General features: G+C 49.9%; 2 protein-coding genes across 3 annotated transcripts; one reads left to right on the top strand and one right to left on the bottom strand.

Moving 5' to 3' along the window:
* Positions 1-28: 28 nt before the first annotated feature.
* Positions 29-7,271, bottom strand: LOC134034061 (MICAL-like protein 1). The gene is made up of 15 exons (XM_062478390.1): positions 6,181-7,271; positions 5,381-5,429; positions 5,003-5,144; positions 4,821-4,918; positions 4,400-4,560; positions 3,877-4,277; positions 3,729-3,762; positions 3,071-3,623; positions 2,145-2,273; positions 1,809-1,935; positions 1,118-1,208; positions 940-1,013; positions 726-840; positions 577-623; positions 29-468 (listed from the first exon to the last, which is right to left on the bottom strand). Exons 1-15 carry the CDS (start codon positions 6,321-6,323, stop codon positions 341-343), a joined length of 2,292 nt encoding a protein of 763 aa, XP_062334374.1. The 5' UTR covers positions 6,324-7,271; the 3' UTR covers positions 29-340.
* Positions 6,402-17,288, top strand: LOC134039688 (ADP-ribosylation factor-binding protein GGA1-like). 2 transcript variants are annotated; one of them, XM_062485717.1, is made up of 17 exons: positions 6,402-6,588; positions 7,925-8,009; positions 8,267-8,342; positions 8,795-8,893; positions 9,993-10,116; positions 10,414-10,517; positions 11,210-11,290; positions 12,006-12,134; positions 13,107-13,188; positions 13,362-13,472; positions 13,629-13,781; positions 14,210-14,280; positions 14,701-14,921; positions 15,179-15,408; positions 15,581-15,750; positions 15,833-15,943; positions 16,027-17,288. In XM_062485717.1, the coding sequence occupies exons 1-17, from the start codon at positions 6,573-6,575 to the stop codon at positions 16,135-16,137; spliced, it is 1,974 nt and encodes a 657-aa protein (XP_062341701.1). In that variant the 5' UTR covers positions 6,402-6,572; the 3' UTR covers positions 16,138-17,288. The 2 variants fall into 2 exon arrangements, with proteins under 2 accessions (XP_062341701.1, XP_062341692.1); XM_062485708.1 differs by lacking the exon at positions 6,402-6,588 and adding an exon at positions 6,967-7,374.
* Positions 17,289-17,464: the final 176 nt, after the last annotated feature.

A 17,464-nucleotide genomic window follows, 5' to 3' on the forward strand; every position in this document is an offset into this window, starting at 1 on the left:
AGAAAAACAAAACAATGTACTAATACAATATCCCACTGTATCCAGCATTTAATTAACACTCAACTCTATCATTCCTTTTATGTCTGTCAATAAAGGAAATAATTAAGACCTGCTCTGGTCACCTGACCAAATATATTCTAGATATAAAAAGTTAGTTTAATACTCATAAGCGGTAATATGGAAATTTGTCAGTGTTTGAAGCCAGGACCTCCTTTTCGTCAATGGTATTTGCCAACTTCTGAATCCCTTTGGTTGCGAGAAAGGCCAAAATAAATTCTGAGAATATGTAAAATAAATCTGAGAATTTCCAGGTCCATTATGGATAAAATAAGCCCTTCTGTCAGCTCTTCTTCTGGGAGTCCTTGGTCTTGGAGTCCTCTGCTTTGCGGCCGAGCATCATCAGAACCTTCAAGGGCTTGAACTTTACTTTGGACTTCTTCCTCTCTTTCTCTCCCTCTTTTTGAAAATCTGAGAATGGCGAAATGTAGGTCAAATTCAGAGAAGGATGGGAGTGTTGAGAATATATCAGTTATGTAACCGATATCATAACGTGTGACATCATAATACATTTCTTACCTTTCCTCTTAATCATGGCATCCAACAGAAGATCTTCTTCTTTCTCTCTGAAAGGGAGAAGAACACTGTTACCATGACTACTCAACGCCCTAAGAACATCAGATGAACGTTCCGGTTCTAAACGCGCATGGCCCCTTATTAGCCCTCACCTTTGCCTGTCCTGCTCCAAGCTGTTGATGATGTGATTCCTCTGTTCGATGACGGTCACCAGCTCATCCATCAGCTGATGCTCTTGGTTGCGGTCGTCCTTACTCCACTCAGACTCTGAGGGGCCAGGAAATGACAAAGAGGTCATTCCGGATGTTTCCATGAACACTGCATTGTCACACAGTAGTAGCAGCCGCAGTCGGCAGGATCGTTTACCAGGTTTGTTGAGAAGACACCGAAGTTCGTACTCCACATCGGCCTGCCTCTCTTCTAAATAATTTTGCTTCGTCCTGTCCATGTACACACACACACACACACACACACACACAAATTGACAAATCCACACTTGTAGCTCTGCTGTTTGGATATGTAGTCCTGACTCCAGTGCACTCACAGGTAGACCAGCTCAGCATCTCTCCGCACCAGCTTGTGCTTGTCCTGGACGAGCCTGAACCAGTCCACCAGCATGTCCTCCTCATCCTGGTCTGAAACCAGCAACACAACAACAACGTCAAGCCTGCTTAAAACTGCTTCCTGATTAGATTAGTTACATCAATGTAACGCACTGTGACAGGACCAGACTTAACAGGATTCCAAAGTAGTTGAGGTGCCTTTTTGATTCGCATCACATTTGGCAATCAGAACTGATCCATTCTGACAGTACTTGCTAACAGTGATCGACCCAGGTCAACCTGTACTGTCCAGCAGTGCGGATCCCCCCCCCCCCTGGCTCCCCCCCCTCTCTCTCTGCTCCCCCCCCTGGCTCCCCCCCCTCTCTCTCTGCTCCCCCCCCCTGGCTCCCCCCCCTCTCTCTCTGCTCCCCCCCCTGGCTCCCCCCCCTCTCTCTCTGCTCCCCCCCCGCCCCCCCTCTCTGCTCCCCCCCCGCCCCCCCTCTCTGCTCCCCCCCCCTGGCTCCCCCCCCCCTCTCTCTGCTCCCCCCCCGCCCCCCCTCTCTGCTCCCCCCCCTGGCTCCCCCCCCTCTCTCTCTGCTCCCCCCCCGCCCCCCCTCTCTGCTCCCCCTCCGCCCCCCCTCTCTGCTCCCCCCCCTGGCTCCCCCCCCCCTCTCTCTGCTCCCTACGACCCACCACTGATGCAGCCTCTCAGCCTGCCCTCCAGCTCCGACCCTCTCAGCTCCAGGATGACCATCTGTTTCTCCAGCTCCCCCATCTCCCCCTGTAGCTCCTGCACCGGAGACACACGGTCCGCCTGCACCTGACCGCACACACACAAGCACGCACACACGCACGCACACACACACACACACACACACACACACACACACACACACACACACACACACACACACACACACACACAAGGAGTGATTATGAACGGGCAACAGCAATATAGCCACCAGGATCATAAGAAAGTTAACATGATTTGTATATTGCAAATCTTCTGTTTTTTTTTCGACCTCTCACCTTCCTCTTGATGAGGGGGAAGCCATGTCCGGGGGCAGCAGCCCGCGTTGCTGTGGTTACCTGGAACGTCTTGGATTTTGGTATGCCGAAAGGTGGGGCTTCACGGTCCAATAGGTTCTCTTTACAGGCCTGCAGGACAAGCAGACCCGGATCAGTTACTATCTATAAATACTAACAGACTTGGGTGCGCTTGATTTGACTCACCCACTGCAATGAAACAAATTAATCAGTCTCATAAGGAATGTGAATCAAATCAAACGTGCATCAATTTTAAGTATTCAAGTATTTCATTAATTTAAGTAATTAATTGTAAATAATTAATTATTGTCTGTACCTGACCAATCTCTGATTACGACGTAAGAAAGGACTTAAATATATATATTTACCAACTTTAATGATTAGGAAATTATTAGTATGAAATACTAGGGAAGATTGTAAGACTGTCAAGCACATGATTTTAGCTGCATTACATACTGAGAACCCAAGCTCCTATGACCAAGTTTCCGACCTGGAGACGTTTCAACCTTCTGAATCTGATGCCTTTTAGTAGTGTCCTGTGACTCTGCCCTGACACAGAGACTATTACCAACTTCACATTTGTATTAATTAAACAGACGCTTTTATCAAAGCAACAAACAAACAGTGCATACAGGAAGTCAAGCAGAAAACAAGGGACCAGCAGTGCATCGTTTTAACAGTATTTAGGCTCAGTGCAAAGTAACCACATCTCAGCTACCAGGCTTAGTGCATGAGGAACATCTCAACTGCAGTATTACCTTCCGTCACTGTGGAAGTCTGGGCCTATTTTAACTGATCTGTATTGTAGCTGTACAGTAAGCTTACTTTGTACCTACAGATAGAAAGCTGCCGACTGGTAAACTAATATTATTAATTGTGAATTTAAATATAAATATATCTACTCTTACCTTACTGTGAGGCACTGCAGATGCTAGATGGATATCATTGGTTGCTTCTGAGGGATTTTTTGCTGAGTGAGTGGCTTCCCCTGATCCAGCTGATCCTGACCGGCCCAGCTTGTCCTCTGCTGCTTTGCCTGGTACAGCTGACTTGGCCCTGGCACCAGTGCTGGCAGGACATGACCCGTGACCAGCAGGTATTTTGGCGTCCTCGCGGCTTACGGGACCAGCGTTTGCTGAGTCACTGCCCTTAGCTGCTTTAGCTAAAGAACGGGCGTCACTCCACGACTGACTGGTTGCCATGGAGTTCTGACCGTGGCCCGCTGCACCTGTTCTGGAACCTTCCTCGTCAGTGTCGTCATGTTCCCCAAAGGGGTTTCCTGGGGTCGGTTTCTTCCAGAACCATTCCCCGGTTCCATGCAGGGGTGACAGGGAGCTGGAGCGGGAGGGGCTGGGTTTGTTAGGGGGTGGGGCCGGCGGTAGCCTGGTCCAGGGTCCGGGGTTGCTAAAGCACATCCAGGGATGATCCTTGGGTCTGCAGCTCCCCCCGGCAGAACTAGTACTGATGAGTAAAACAGATTACAAGAGTAAGAGATGAAAAAGCGTAGAAAAAAAATAATTGGGGATTCTTTTGCATTCATGACGTAGATCTGTTTAGTAAACTTGCCTGGGTGGGGATTTTCTTTTATCAGCTGACATGCCTGCAGGAGGTGAAACAGAAGCGAGGAGAAAGAGATAACGTGAAAGTAAGAAGAAATGAAATGCTTACATATTCATAGAGGGAGAACTATTAGAAAAACAACTGTAAAACTGACCCGCAGCAGAGCTGTCCAAGGCTTTACCAGCGCGGGTCCTGGGGGCAGGACGAGGGGCGCATGCGGAGGAGTCCAGCATGCGTCTGGGGGCAGGTACCGGCCGACTGCTACCCCCCTGCGGGGCAGAAGTGGCTCCCGGTGCTGGGGAGGGATCAGTGCTCCCAGCACCGGCCTCCCGGGGGGGGCCTTCTGCATGAGGAGGCAACCTTGCGTCGCGTTGGGATGTCACTTCCTGTGTTACTACTTTGGGGAGGTGTTCCATTGATCCCGCCTCTTCCTGTCTGCTGAGGTCAGGGCGAGTGCTCTGACTGGCTGAGCAGTGATGGGAGCAGACCAATGAGCCAGGTTCTTCACCCTCTCTGTAGGAGCCAGGTAGCAAGGTACTGCTGCACAACCCGCATCTGTTTGACAAAGACATACACGATTTAACAGCTGGCAAAAGAAAAGTACAAATATCAGACAGACTACTGAGATAGATCCAGATGAAGTTTATTATTATTGCTGTCATTGTTGGTGCTGGTACCTGAAGCAGCCCCGGTGGTACAGCTGGCCCTCCACTAGTTGTCTCTGGAGCAGGTGAACATGCTTCCTGCAGGAGATACACTCCCCAGTCAGTCTGCTGCCACCGCTATGGTGCGCTGCGGCGCTCTGGTGAGATTTACCGCTCTGCCCTCCCGATGAGCTCTGCACACGCAAACACAGTCAGGATGACAAAGATGTTATAGATTCCTTCTACTAGAATATGAGTACAGGACAAATATGATGTGAAAACACTGCTAGAATGTACATGAACAGGTACAGGAATTTGGAAGCTATAAAAAGCAGTTTTCAGAGCCCAAGAGTATAGTAAGAATGAGGTTGTTGCTATGGAGAAAGACATCAATGTGGTCATTTGGAAGAGTGTACACATAAACACTATTATTACAACTGTGACATGTTGTTACCGTGGCTGGTTCAAGGTCCGGAAAAAATGCAGGTTGTTTCGTGAAAATGTGTGTGGGGTCAACACCAACATATGACACCTTTAGCCTGGTCAGACCGGCTGCAAGGCAAAGCGTGTACAGTATTGATTAGCCAGTAGGCTAGATTTTTAGAGAGTAGAAAATATCCGAATAAATAAGGTTACCCTGAGGTAGATTGTTGAAGACGAGGTAGTACTGGGACAGGTAGGTGATGACGCTCAGGCGATCAGGCGCATCCGTGGCAACCATGTCTCCAGGGTCCAGCAGGGCTGGGATGCCCAGTTTCGACGCTGCCACTTCAAACGCCTAGCAGAGGGAGACAAGGGCAGAGGTGGGGATCAACAGTTGATTCCTCTTATCTGTGGTTCATCCATACATCTCCCCTGAAGGATAAAGCATTATATTAAGCAAAAGGAATAGGTACACTAGCAAGTATACAAAAATATCCGCTCCTCTGATTCGTTTTGTGTAGGGATGCCAGGAGAGATGAAAAATGGATCTCTATCAGTCTTCTTCTATGAGGGGGGCATACGCTGACTCACCAGATGGTTGTTTTCATAAACGTTTTCCTTGGAGAGGGAGTGGAAGTCTCTGGAATAGGGTGAGGTAAAAATATAGAATTTAGACTGATGCAGAGAGAGAGAGAGAGAGAGAGAGAGAGAGAGAGAGAGACAGAGAGAGACACAGAAAGAGAGACAGAGAGAGAGAGAGAGAGAGAGAGAGAGAGAGAGAGAGAGAGAGAGAGAGAGAGAGAGAGAGAGAGAGAGAGAGAGAGAGAATTAAGAAGAGATGTTGGATTAGTCTCCGTGCTGTTGTCCTGTGTGTAAGGGCAGGCAAATCCACATGGGCCCAGATTAGACAGCCAATCAGGGTTTGCCTTGGGAGTATGGCTCCAACACTGTATAAAGGTGCCTGGGGATTGTATCAGAAAACCCTGAGCTTCAGATAGGACAATGTACAATGAATACTAATACAGTGGGAAACTATTCTGGCCTGGCTCCTGTTACATTTAGTCATTTTAGCATGTCATGTTAGTCATGTTACCTGTAAACTGAGATGCAATACAAGTCAATTGGTTGAAGCACTCTATGATTAAAAAATAATTTAATAGAATGCTACCAAATCCTCATAACAGTCAACCTACTCAACATAAAATAGGGTCGAAACTATGTCATTGTTTCAAACGGGTGGGAGTGGTGGAGGGTGGACTGATGGACGGATGGACTACAGCAGCCAGGAAATGTGGAGCACAACAGAGCAGCACAGATGATAAACCGAGTAGCCTATATGCTCTGTTACCGCCTAGCCTATGTTGTGCATGTAAAAAGTAACCGTTACTTACATTAAATCAGGTCGGTGTTTGTGGATTAAAGCACAAAAGGCTAACCCATCTCTAAATGACGTCGACATGTTCCTAATGTCCACATTGGGGTAATTCTCGCACTCGATCCGACACCAGTCTTGAAGAGCCTTCAGCGAACCCATGAGTATCCTTGCCCTACTCAAATTAACTTCTCGTGATCCAAACTTCAGAGTGTAAAAGTGCAGTGTCCAACAGATCGTCCATGCTGTGAAGGTCTATGACTCGGATCATCTTCTTGACTTTTCTGCGTCTGTATCCTCGTATAGTCTAAACACAAGGGGAACCGCCGGCAACTTTCTCTACTAAAATGTCTCTCCAACCCCAAAACTATCCAAACATCAGTACTCCTTTTCGACCTAGACTGCGGAAGGATGCCAACTTCTGCAGGTAGATACCTTTTTTATATATCGCTTGCTACAATTAGGTTACAATGTTGTCACAACAAACTCACGTAAACCTGTACGTCCCATTCGAGAATTCCAAAGTAGTTTAACCATATTGCCAGTATATTGTTGTTCTTTTCATAGACTAAGGACTTCCTTGTTCTTGATTAACTATACTTGGGACGAGTAAATTGAATTAAAAACAAATCCGTTACTCACTCTACTTGATTACCGCCTAAGCGCGCATGAATCCTAGCCTGCAAGGCAGCTTCATACCGCTAGAGGGACACACGACAGCATCTAAATTTAGTTTAGGTTTAGGTTTCAGCTTGGGAACACAATCAACTGCAACTAACTACAATCTAACTATTCAAAAGCATGTGACATTTGAGAGGTGTACACAAAAAAATTGTGTTGATTGTTTTGCAAATAGTGTCTACGGCTACGCATACGCAACAGTTGAAGTGGGTGCGTTCCAGTGAGGTCCCCTTGTTAGATGTCAGTTGTACGTGTCTAGAGACGAGAGTGGAAGCGGTTGTTTGGGAGCGTCGTGGTAAACAAACAAATGCCAAATACAGTTTAAACATGTAATAAAGCAATGCAGCGTTAGAATCGGAGAGGATGTCATGTCACTAGCTGTAGTCACTGATCAGTCAGACAGTAACAGTACCCCACAAGAACGTGTCGGACCTGGAGCACAGCGGACCGCTACGTTCTCCTCGCGATAGTCAAAGAAATCCCGTAGTGATGGCTGCGCCGCCTGACACGGAGAGTTTGGAGTCCCGTATCAGTAAGTGTTTTGAAGTTATAAAGGTTATGGAGACAGGTAAATGACCGTGCATAGACGGCATGTAGCTGTAGGATTGAATGCAATGTCCGAGACGACCATTCACGCGAAAGCAGGAAGCAAAACGGGTGGGCAAAGCAGCGACAGCCATCAGAACCATGGCTAGCTAGCAGCTTAGCCGGATAGCTGTTGTGCTAGCCAGCTGTCACACAGTCAAGCGGTATCTAGCTAGCTATTCAGCTACTTAGCTAAATAGCTAGCTGTCAACAACAGATGTTTCCAGAAGTGTCCTTTCTAATAGGAAACATCAAACGCGAACGTCACATCATATCTAGAGCTAACATTAGTAGTGGCTTGTAAGGTTGTCTTTTAAATTGTTGACATATAACGCTAGGGTTTGGATTAACTGCTGATGCTAGTTTAAGTGACTCAGGGCTGTCCAATTCAGGAAACTGTTTTGACATTAAGGATTTCCTCAATTGCCAGTGTGCTAATGTGTCTTAGTATGGGTGATAGTAGTGATATTCAGACGGTTTAATCCTTCATGTTACAGATAGAGCCACAAACCCACTAAACAGAGATACAGACTGGGAGGGGATCCATGCTTTTTGTGACCAGCTCAATAATGATTTGGAGGGGTAAGTGAATGCTATTTCTGCCTTGTAACTTGCTCACCTGTCTGAAAGGAAATCAAATTATGATTTTGGAATACTAAACCGGCTAATCCTCGGTTATAAAGCACAGAGAACCATTTCTTACATGTACAATGCTGAACATTAAAATACAACTTTATTAATCATAGAAAGTCAAATTTAAATTTGTCTGAATTTTGTTTGAATGTGATAGTTGTTCCTAAAGTGCTGATTTGATAAAGTACCTCCATTCTCTTTCTCAGCCCCCAGCTGGCCACCAGACTCCTGGCTCACAAGATCCAGTCTCCCCAGGAGTGGGAGGCAACACAGGCTCTCCTGGTGAGGTCTTGGTTACCCTGGCAACCCTGCCAGTTACCATGGCGAAAACAGCTTGCTGTCAAAACAATGAAAGATCTCTAGAATATGTCAGTTATTTTTTGCTTTAGAACTACAGTATAAGATAACTTGGATTTGAAGTTTTGGGTAATCTGCAAACATGAGTGTTTTATTCCTTCTCTAAAGGATTAGAGTTATCTAACGACAGGGATCTGTTCAGTTACCACCAGGAAGTAGACTTGAGTGTGCACCAGTTCTTACAGTATGTCCCAGGTACTGAGGGAGGGCAGAGTGACACAGCAACAAAACCAGTCCTTGCAAACAGGTTTAACTGTTCTTTATCTTGTGATCTGCGTCCCGCTCTGTCCTCCTTCACTACCTGGGAGACCTGGAACACAACCTCATTGTGATTCTTCAAGCAGGTGGAGTTAAGAGTGTGTCTTGTGATTCACCAGGTGCTGGAGATGTGTATGAAGGATTGTGGGAAAAGATTTCACAATGAAGTTGGAAAGTTTCGCTTCCTCAACGAGCTCATCAAAGTTGTGTCTCCCAAGGTAATGATGTGTGTGTGTATGTAAAGGTCTGTCAGAGTAAATATACACTTGTTACAACAAATCAATTGCTGGTTAAGCACAGGTTAAGCAGTTAACACTGCATCAACTAAACCTTCAGCCTGACCCGGCCCCTGTCGCACTCCATAGTTTGAGAGTCTCTGGTGTAATGGTAAATGTTGGGGTTCAAACCCCATCAGAGACCCTCTGTGAGATTCACTCAGCCTCCTCTCTCCCACCTCGGTACCTTCACTCAGCCTCCTCTCTCCCACCTCAGTACCTTCACTCAGCCTCCTCTCTCCCACCTCAGTACCTTCACTCAGCCTCCTCTCTCCCACCTCAGTACCTTCACTCAGCCTCCTCTCTCCCACCTCAGTACCTTCACTCAGCCTCCTCTCTCCCACCTCAGTACCTTCACTCAGCCTCCTCTCTCCCACCTCGGTACCTTCACTCAGCCTCCTCTCTCCCACCTCGGTACCTTCACTCAGCCTCCTCTCTCCCACCTCAGTACCTTCACTCAGCCTCCTCTCTCCCACCTCGGTACCTTCACTCAGCCTCCTCTCTCCCACCTCGGTACCTTCACTCAGCCTCCTCTCTCCCACCTCAGTACCTTCACTCAGCCTCCTCTCTCCCACCTCAGTACCTTCACTCAGCCTCCTCTCTCCCACCTCGGTACCTTCACTCAGCCTCCTCTCTCCCACCTCAGTACCTTCACTCAGCCTCCTCTCTCCCACCTCGGTACCTTCACTCAGCCTCCTCTCTCCCACCTCAGTACCTTCACTCAGCCTCCTCTCTCCCACCTCAGTACCTTCACTCAGCCTCCTCTCTCCCACCTCGGTACCTTCACTCAGCCTCCTCTCTCCCACCTCAGTACCTTCACTCAGCCTCCTCTCTCCCACCTCGGTACCTTCACTCAGCCTCCTCTCTCCCACCTCAGTACCTTCACTCAGCCTCCTCTCTCCCACCTCGGTACCTTCACTCAGCCTCCTCTCTCCCACCTCAGTACCTTCACTCAGCCTCCTTTCTCCCACCTCGGTACCTTCACTCAGCCTCCTCTCTCCCACCTCGGTACCTTCACTCAGCCTCCTCTCTCCCACCTCAGTACCTGGGCTCGCGATCCCCAGAGCTGGTGAAGAAGAAGGTTCTGGAGCTGATCTACAGCTGGACTCTGAGTCTGCCTGACGAGACGAAGATAGCAGATGCCTACCAGATGTTGAAGAAACAAGGTGACTAACTGTACTGTCATAACTACAATGTCTTCATTCACCTCTTGAACTGCAGGCAAATGCTCTACCGCTGAGCTGTGCCCATCCCCGTACATATGTACTCGCTGTGTTGTAACTGAGACACAACAAAATGTTGATATTACAAGAACATATCAGAGCATATACTCACAAATAACTGACGTACATAGACAGGTACCTTATCATTCAGGGTAAAGTGCAATGTTCCAGCGGTGTATCACAAACAGTTCGAAGGCTCTTTGACTTGTGACTCATTTGGATGTTGTTCTGTAAACCCAGGCATGGTGAAGCAGGACCCTGACCTTCCCCCAGGTCAGCTGTGGCTGCCTCCTCCTCCTCCTAGACCCAGGAACGCCGTGTTCGAGGACGAGGAGAAGTCCAAGGTGCCGCCGCTCTGGAGAGGACTCTCCTGGGAACAGGCTGTTATGTCATCTTTGTCTCAGTAGTCAAACACACGTCACTTCTACCCTTTTACTCACCTATTTATCTGTGTCTCCATCCTCCCTCTGTTTCTCCTCCTCCCTCTGTCTCTCCTCCTCCCTCTGTCTCTCCTCCCTCTTTCCATCCTCCCTCTCTCCATCCATCCTCCCTCCCTCTCTCCATCCATCCTCCCTCCCTCTCTCCATCCATCCTCCCTCTCTCCATCCTCCCTCCCTCTCTCCATCCATCCCTCTCTCCATCCATCCTCCCTCCCTCTCTCCATCCATCCTCCCTCTCTCCATCCTCCCTCCCTCTCTCCATCCATCCTCCCTCTCTCCATCCTCCCTCTCTCCATCCTCCCTCCCTCTCTCCATCCATCCTCCCTCTCTCCATCCATCCTCCCTCTCTCCATCCATCCTCCCTCTCTCCATCCATCCTCCCTCTCTCCATCCATCCTCCCTCTCTCCATCCATCCTCCCTCTCTCCTGCCATTCTGCTCCTTTTCTCCTGTCTCTCTCTATCTCCATCCTCCTCCTCTCTCCTGTATATCTCTCCTCCTCTCTCCTGTATATCTTTCTCCTCTCTCCTGTATATCTCTCTGTCCTCCTCCTGCTCCTCCCCCTGTCCTGTCCTCTCCTGGGCGGGGCTGTTGTAGGTGCTGTCTCGTCTGCTAAACAGCACACACCCCGACGACCTAAAGGCTGCCAACAAACTGATCAAAGAAATGGTGCAGGAGGTAAGATCCTTCCATCTCTTCTTCGATGGTTGCTTCTTCACTAACACATGTTAGTGAAGAACATGTGGACATAGCAGTAACCTGTGGGTGTTCCTGTGTGTGCCTGTGTGTGTGTGTTCCTGTGTGTGTGTGTGCCTGTGTGTGTGTGTGTGCCTGTGTGTGTGTGTGTGCCTGTGTGTGTGTTCCTGTGTGTGCCTGTGTGTGTGTTCCTGTGTGTGCCTGTGTGTGTGTTCCTGTGTGTGCCTGTGTGTGTGTGTGTGCCTGTGTGTGTGTTCCTGTGTGTGCCTGTGTGTGTGTTCCTGTGTGTGCCTGTGTGTGTGTTCCTGTGTGTGTGTGCCTGTGTGTGCCTGTGTGTGTGTTCCTGTGTGTGCCTGTGTGTGTGTGTGTGTGCCTGTGTGTGTGTTCCTGTGTGTGCCTGTGTGTGTGTGCCTGTGTGTGTGTTCCTGTGTGTGTGTGCCTGTGTGTGTGTTCCTGTGTGTGCCTGTGTGTGTGTGTGTGCCTGTGTGTGTGTTCCTGTGTGTGCCTGTGTGTGTGTGCCTGTGTGTGTGTTCCTGTGTGTGTGTTCCTGTGTGTGCCTGTGTGTGTTCCTGTGTGTGCCTGTGTGTGTGTTCCTGTGTGTGCCTGTGTGTGTGTTCCTGTGTGTGCCTGTGTGTGTTCCTGTGTGTGTGTTCCTGTGTGTGTGTTCCTGTGTGCGCCTGTGTGTGTGTCCTCTCAGGACCAGAGGCGAGCAGAGAAGGTGTCCAGGCGTGTAAACACCATCCAGGAGGTGAAGGAGAGTGTGGGCCTGCTGACTCAGCTGCTGGAGGAGCACGATGGGAGCAGCAGCAGCCTGGAGCTCCTGCAGGTCTGAGCCCTGATGCACACTGTACTGCACACTGTACTGCACACTGTACTGCACACTGCACTGCACACTGTACTGCACACTGTACTGCACACTGTACTGCACACTGTACTGCACACTGTACTGCACACTGCACTGCACACTGTACTGCACACTGTACTGCACACTGTACTGCACACTGTACTGCACACTGCACTGCACACTGCACTGCACACTGTACTGCACACTGTACTGCACACTGCACTGCACACTGTACTGCACACTGCACTGCACACTGTACTGCACACTGTACTGCACACTGTACTGCACACTGCACTGCACACTGTACTGCACACTGCACTGCACACTGTACTGCACACTGTACTGCACACTGCACTGCACACTGTACTGCACACTGCACTGCACACTGTACTGCACACTGTACTGCACACTGTACGGCACACTGTACTGCACACTGTACTGCACACTGTACTGCACACTGTACGGCACACTGTACTGCACACTGTACTGCACACAGTCCATCAAGTCAAGGATGTTTGATTTGTTTGCGCATGTAGGAAGGAGACAATGTATGGTGGTACAAAGTTGTCTGCCGACCAGTCTCCATGCAAGAGCATTTATACAACACAGTTCTCAATAGTCATTGGTTCATCCACAATCATGATGCAGACAGTAACTGTCCCATGTCTCTCCTGTCATTGGCTAACTCCCCTCCATAGCTCTCACGCGTGCGTGCGTGTGTGTATGTGTGTGCGTCTGCTAGGCTTCCCAGAGCGTCAGCATGTTTATGGCATGATGTGAAGCTAACGGTCATGTTTACGTAAGCTTGGTGTTGCCTACAGTTCATTTAGGGGTTTTACCTTTCTGCTTGTAAGGAATGCTGAACACAGTATCATTTTATACAGAATAAAGGTTATATCCTTACACATACACATGCACACACAGACACATGGTAAAGTGTGTGTGTGTGTGCAGGATCTGTACCAGCGCTGTGAGAAGATGAGGCCCACTCTATTCAGACTGGCCAGTGACACAGAGGACAATGATGAGGCTCTGGGTGAGGCCCTGATTCCCCTCACCCTGCGTGTGTGTGTGTGTTTAATCTCTCTCCTGCGTGTGTGTGTTTAATCTCTCTCCTGTGTTTGTGTGTTTAATCTCTCTCCTGTGTGTGTGTGTTTAATCTCTCTCCTGTGTGTGTGTGTGTATTAATTCTCTCTCCTGTCTGGACAGCGGAGATCCTGCAGGCCAATGACAGTGTGACTCAGGTCATCAACAGGTACAAGCAGCAGGTGAAGGGAGAGGAGGTAAACGGCAACAGCACCGCTGACAACAGACTCACAGGTAAACACACACACCACACACACTCACACAAACAACACACAGGTAATTAAACACACACACACACACACCACACTCAGACATTCACAGACTTAAAGTTTAGGTAACTCATACGATGTCTGAAGACTGAAAACAGAATTGAGCTGGTATCCTACGCAGGAAGCAGCACAGCGCTGCTAGACCTGTCTGGATTGGACACCTCGCCACAGTCCCCGCCCTCCTTCCCAGAATTCCCCACACCAACAGACAGCCTGAACGCCCCTTCACAGGAAATGGGCCTCAGTCTCCTTGACGACGAGCTGATGTCACTAGGTGAGGACTGAAGACACGTTTGTCAGGATAATGTCATGGTGGCGTGAGGTTCCTCTGTGTGTCAGTGTGCATGATGCCACGCCCACCTGTGCATGATGCCACGCCCCCCTGTGTCTGATGCCACGCCCACCTGTGCATGATGCCACGCCCACCTGTGCATGATGCCACGCCCCCCTGTGTCTGATGCCACGCCCACCTGTGCATGATGCCACGCCCCCTGTGTCTGATGCCACGCCCACCTGTGCATGATGCCACGCCCCCCTGTGTCTGATGCCACGCCCACCTGTGCATGATGCCACGCCCCCCTGTGTCTGATGCCACGCCCCCCTGTGTCTGATGCCACGCCCACCTGTGCATGATGCCACGCCCACCTGTGTCTGATGCCACGCCCCCCTGTGTCTGATGCCACGCCCACCTGTGTCTGACAGGGTTGAGTGAGGGGACCCTGACGTCTGCAGCCTCGCAGCCGGATGACTCCACGGCCTGGGACTCTTTCCAGGTATGGTGGAGGGATGGAGGGGTGGAGGGATGGAGGGGTGGAGAGATGGAAGGATAGAGAGATGGAGGGGTGGAGGGATGGAGAGATGGAGGGATGGAAGGATGGAGAGATTGAGGGGTGGAGGGATGGAGAGATGGAAGGATGGAGAGATGGAGGGGTGGAGGGATGGAGAGATGGAGGGATGGAGGGGTGGAGAGATGGAGGGGTGGAAAGGTGGAGAGATGGAGGGGTGGAGAGTTGGAGGGGTGGAGAGATGGAGGGGTGGAGAAAGGTGGGACCATGTAGAACGCCAACAATCATACAGCTGACGGACTTCATGAAGCTGAAACAGCATCTCCAACGAGGTCTTAAACTTTGTCTCAAATATCAGATCTTACCTGTCTGTTTCTCTCTCTCTCTCCTCACCCCCCTCTCCCCCAGTCCTCTGACAGTGTGGATGCAGACGTCCCTGCAGCCCCCAGCCTCCTCCTGAGTCCAGACCCCCCAGCCCTGTCCCAGGCCACCTCCTCCTCGGCTACCACCCCCAGCAGCTCTGCCCCCAGCAGCTCTGCCCCCAGCAGCTCTGCCCTGGATGAGTTAGACCTGCTGGGGAAGGCCTTGCTGCAGCAGTCCCTGCCTCCGGAGGGCTTCCAGGTCAAATGGTAACTCACCGGTCACAACAACTTCACCTACAACACTTGAGATTTCTTTCAGGAAGAATGAATTGGAAGTCAACTGAACCGAACCTCATCTTTACATTCTAGCACTACCCTTAACTGATTTGTGATTAGAGATCGGAAGTTGGTGAAAGGAAGCTGACCGAAAGTAAAGGAGATGCTGTTTCGCTGTTCAGTCGTGACTGGTTGGTGACGGTGGGATGAGTTGCAGTTTCATGGACAGGGTCCTTGTCTCTCCGCAGGGACAAGCAGCAGTCCAGACCTACTCTACGAGATCTACAGAGCAAGTCTGGGTCAAACCCCAGCCCAAGCCCCATCCCGGCCTTCACCTCCGAGCATCCTGGGGCTCTGCTGAACTCCCAGTCCAGCCTGGGAGCTACATTGCTGGGCATGTCTCCTGTTCACACAGAGGCTCCTCCTCCAGTGGTCACACTGACGGATGTGTTAGTACCGTTAGAATCTATAAGGCCCAGTAAGTGAGAATACATCTTCTTTTGTAGAGTGAATTCAAAAAGTTTGACAACTGATATAATTTGAAATGCACTTTCTCTCCCTCTACCTTCCCACATCCTGTTCATCTCTGCCTCTCTCTATCTTTCTCTACCTTTCCTTCTCACACCTCTCCCTCCCCCCTCTCTCTCCAGGTAGCTTGTTGCCCGTGACGGTGTTTGACGGTCACAGCTTGCGGGTCCTGTTCCATTTTGCTCGTGACGTCCCTCCGTCTCGCCCCGACGTCCTGGTCGTCATTGTCTCCATGCTGTCCTCCGCCCCGACCCCCGTCACCAGCATCCACCTGCACACCTCCGCCCCCCAGGTACCCCCCCCCCTCCCCCCCGCTGCTCCTACAGCTCACAGCTCATCTGAAAAGTCTAAACAGTGTGTGTGTGTGTGTGTAGGGAATGGCTGTGAAGCTACAGCCCCCATCAGGAACGGAGCTCCCTGCCTTCAACCCCATCCTGCCCCCCACCGCCATCACGCAGGTTCTGCTACTGGCCAACCCCCACAAGGTACACCCCTCCTTTTACCCCCCCCTCCCCCCTTACCCCCCCAACTCCCTTACTGTAGCGTTCTCTCCCTGCTGTGACCCCAGGAGCAGGTGCAGCTGGACTACAGGCTGAGCTTCACCCTGGGAGACGAGGAGCACCACAAGACTGGACGAGTACAACACTTCCCTCCTGCGGACACCTGGGGGAAGCTATGACCCCCTGGCAGACTGGATCCTGTCCCCCCTCGTGGAAGCTATGACCCCCTGGCAGACTGGATCCTGTCCCCCCTCGGGGAAGCTATGACCCCCTGGCAGACTGGATCCTGTCCCCCCTCAGCCCGCACGCTTCTGGAGGTCTGGCCAGTCATTACTCCTTAGTTGAAGTCGTGATCTCGCACAGTCTCTGCTGTAGTTGGCTGAGAGATCGTCTGGGCGCGGGACTCTGCCAACCAGAAAACCTGACCGAGGGTAGACAGTTCCAACGTGACTCCTGATTGGCTAGTTAGAAACTCCGCTATTTTGCTTATGCATATCCAGTCTCTGCACGTGTATAGGGGAAGGGGGGGGGGGTGTACAGGGGATCAGGCAGGGGACAGCCTCAGCTACTGACTCACCAACACAACACTGCATCAACAACCAGTGGATGACTTTGTTAACCATACCATAATGTTTCTTTGGCTATGATTGGTTGATATTGATTTGTTCATCAATAGGTCATCTGTAATGCTTCAGTCTGGACAGGGAAGGTACATTGTGTGTGAGATTATTCTTTGTTGTGTACGTCTTTAATCTTTGCTTAACTTGGTGTTTATGGTCCCGCTTTTACAAACCTGCAGTTCTCTCTTTTGGCTGGTAGATGGCGCTGTGCTACATTCTCGTCTTTTTAGTTTGAACTTTTAACGCTACGAAGGAACATAAACACATACGTGGATATGTGGGTGCGCTTGATTTAGTGCACAAGGTGGGCGGAGTTCTCACCTTAGGACCAATGACTCCCCCTCTCAAATATGCAAAGCTTACTTGGAAGGGTGTTCACGCTAAATCAAGTGGACTTCGGAGATTAATACACTAGAACATTTAGGAGACGTTTCCTGGAGCTAGTCCTATCTGAGGGCTATGTTTCATGGAGCTGTCCTGATAGAAATGTCTGTTATGTCTTTCATTTGACTGCTTTTGGGTTTCCTCTGTGTCTATGTAATTTCTACTGGCCCTTGAGAGCTGGCAGCGGCTGTACTTTCCCAGTATGTTTGTTTGCTTACATAATGAATGAACTCACGCTGCCATTTGCACGTAAGCTGAGCTGCAGCTCATTTCCCTCGTCTTAAGAGGAAGAAAAAAAAGAAGAAATATGAGCATTTCATATCTGCCGTTTGTGCCTACTTTGATTTGGTTTCTTACGTTTGCGCTACACATCGTGTTATACCGTCACCTTGGTTACCGCTGTTACATCTATACACTGTAAAACCTTCAGGTCCCACAACGCTCCCCACACCCTTCATTCGTATAAAGATTTGTTATAGAGGCCATATGTTTGATGCAAAGC

This window comes from Osmerus eperlanus, chromosome 2 (assembly GCF_963692335.1).
Source record: "Osmerus eperlanus chromosome 2, fOsmEpe2.1, whole genome shotgun sequence".
In the NCBI taxonomy this organism is placed as follows: Eukaryota; Metazoa; Chordata; class Actinopteri; order Osmeriformes; family Osmeridae; genus Osmerus; species Osmerus eperlanus.

Bases quoted from the DNA above. Each gene is read 5' to 3' on its own strand.
- LOC134034061 (XM_062478390.1), bottom strand. From the start codon at position 6,323: ATGGGTTCGCTGAAGGCTCTTCAAGACTGGTGTCGGATCGAGTGCGAG. The intron at 5,145-5,380 runs GTGAGTCAGCGT...TCCCTCTGCTAG, and splicing joins TTTATGAAAACAACCATCTG to GCGTTTGAAGTGGCAGCGTC. The intron at 1,936-2,144 runs GTGAGAGGTCGA...GTGTGCGGTCAG, and splicing joins TCCCCCTCATCAAGAGGAAG to GTGCAGGCGGACCGTGTGTC.
- LOC134039688 (XM_062485708.1), top strand. From the start codon at position 7,332: ATGGCTGCGCCGCCTGACACGGAGAGTTTGGAGTCCCGTATCA. The intron at 7,375-7,924 runs GTAAGTGTTTTG...TTCATGTTACAG, and splicing joins GAGTTTGGAGTCCCGTATCA to ATAGAGCCACAAACCCACTA. The intron at 14,281-14,700 runs GTATGGTGGAGG...CCTCTCCCCCAG, and splicing joins CGGCCTGGGACTCTTTCCAG to TCCTCTGACAGTGTGGATGC.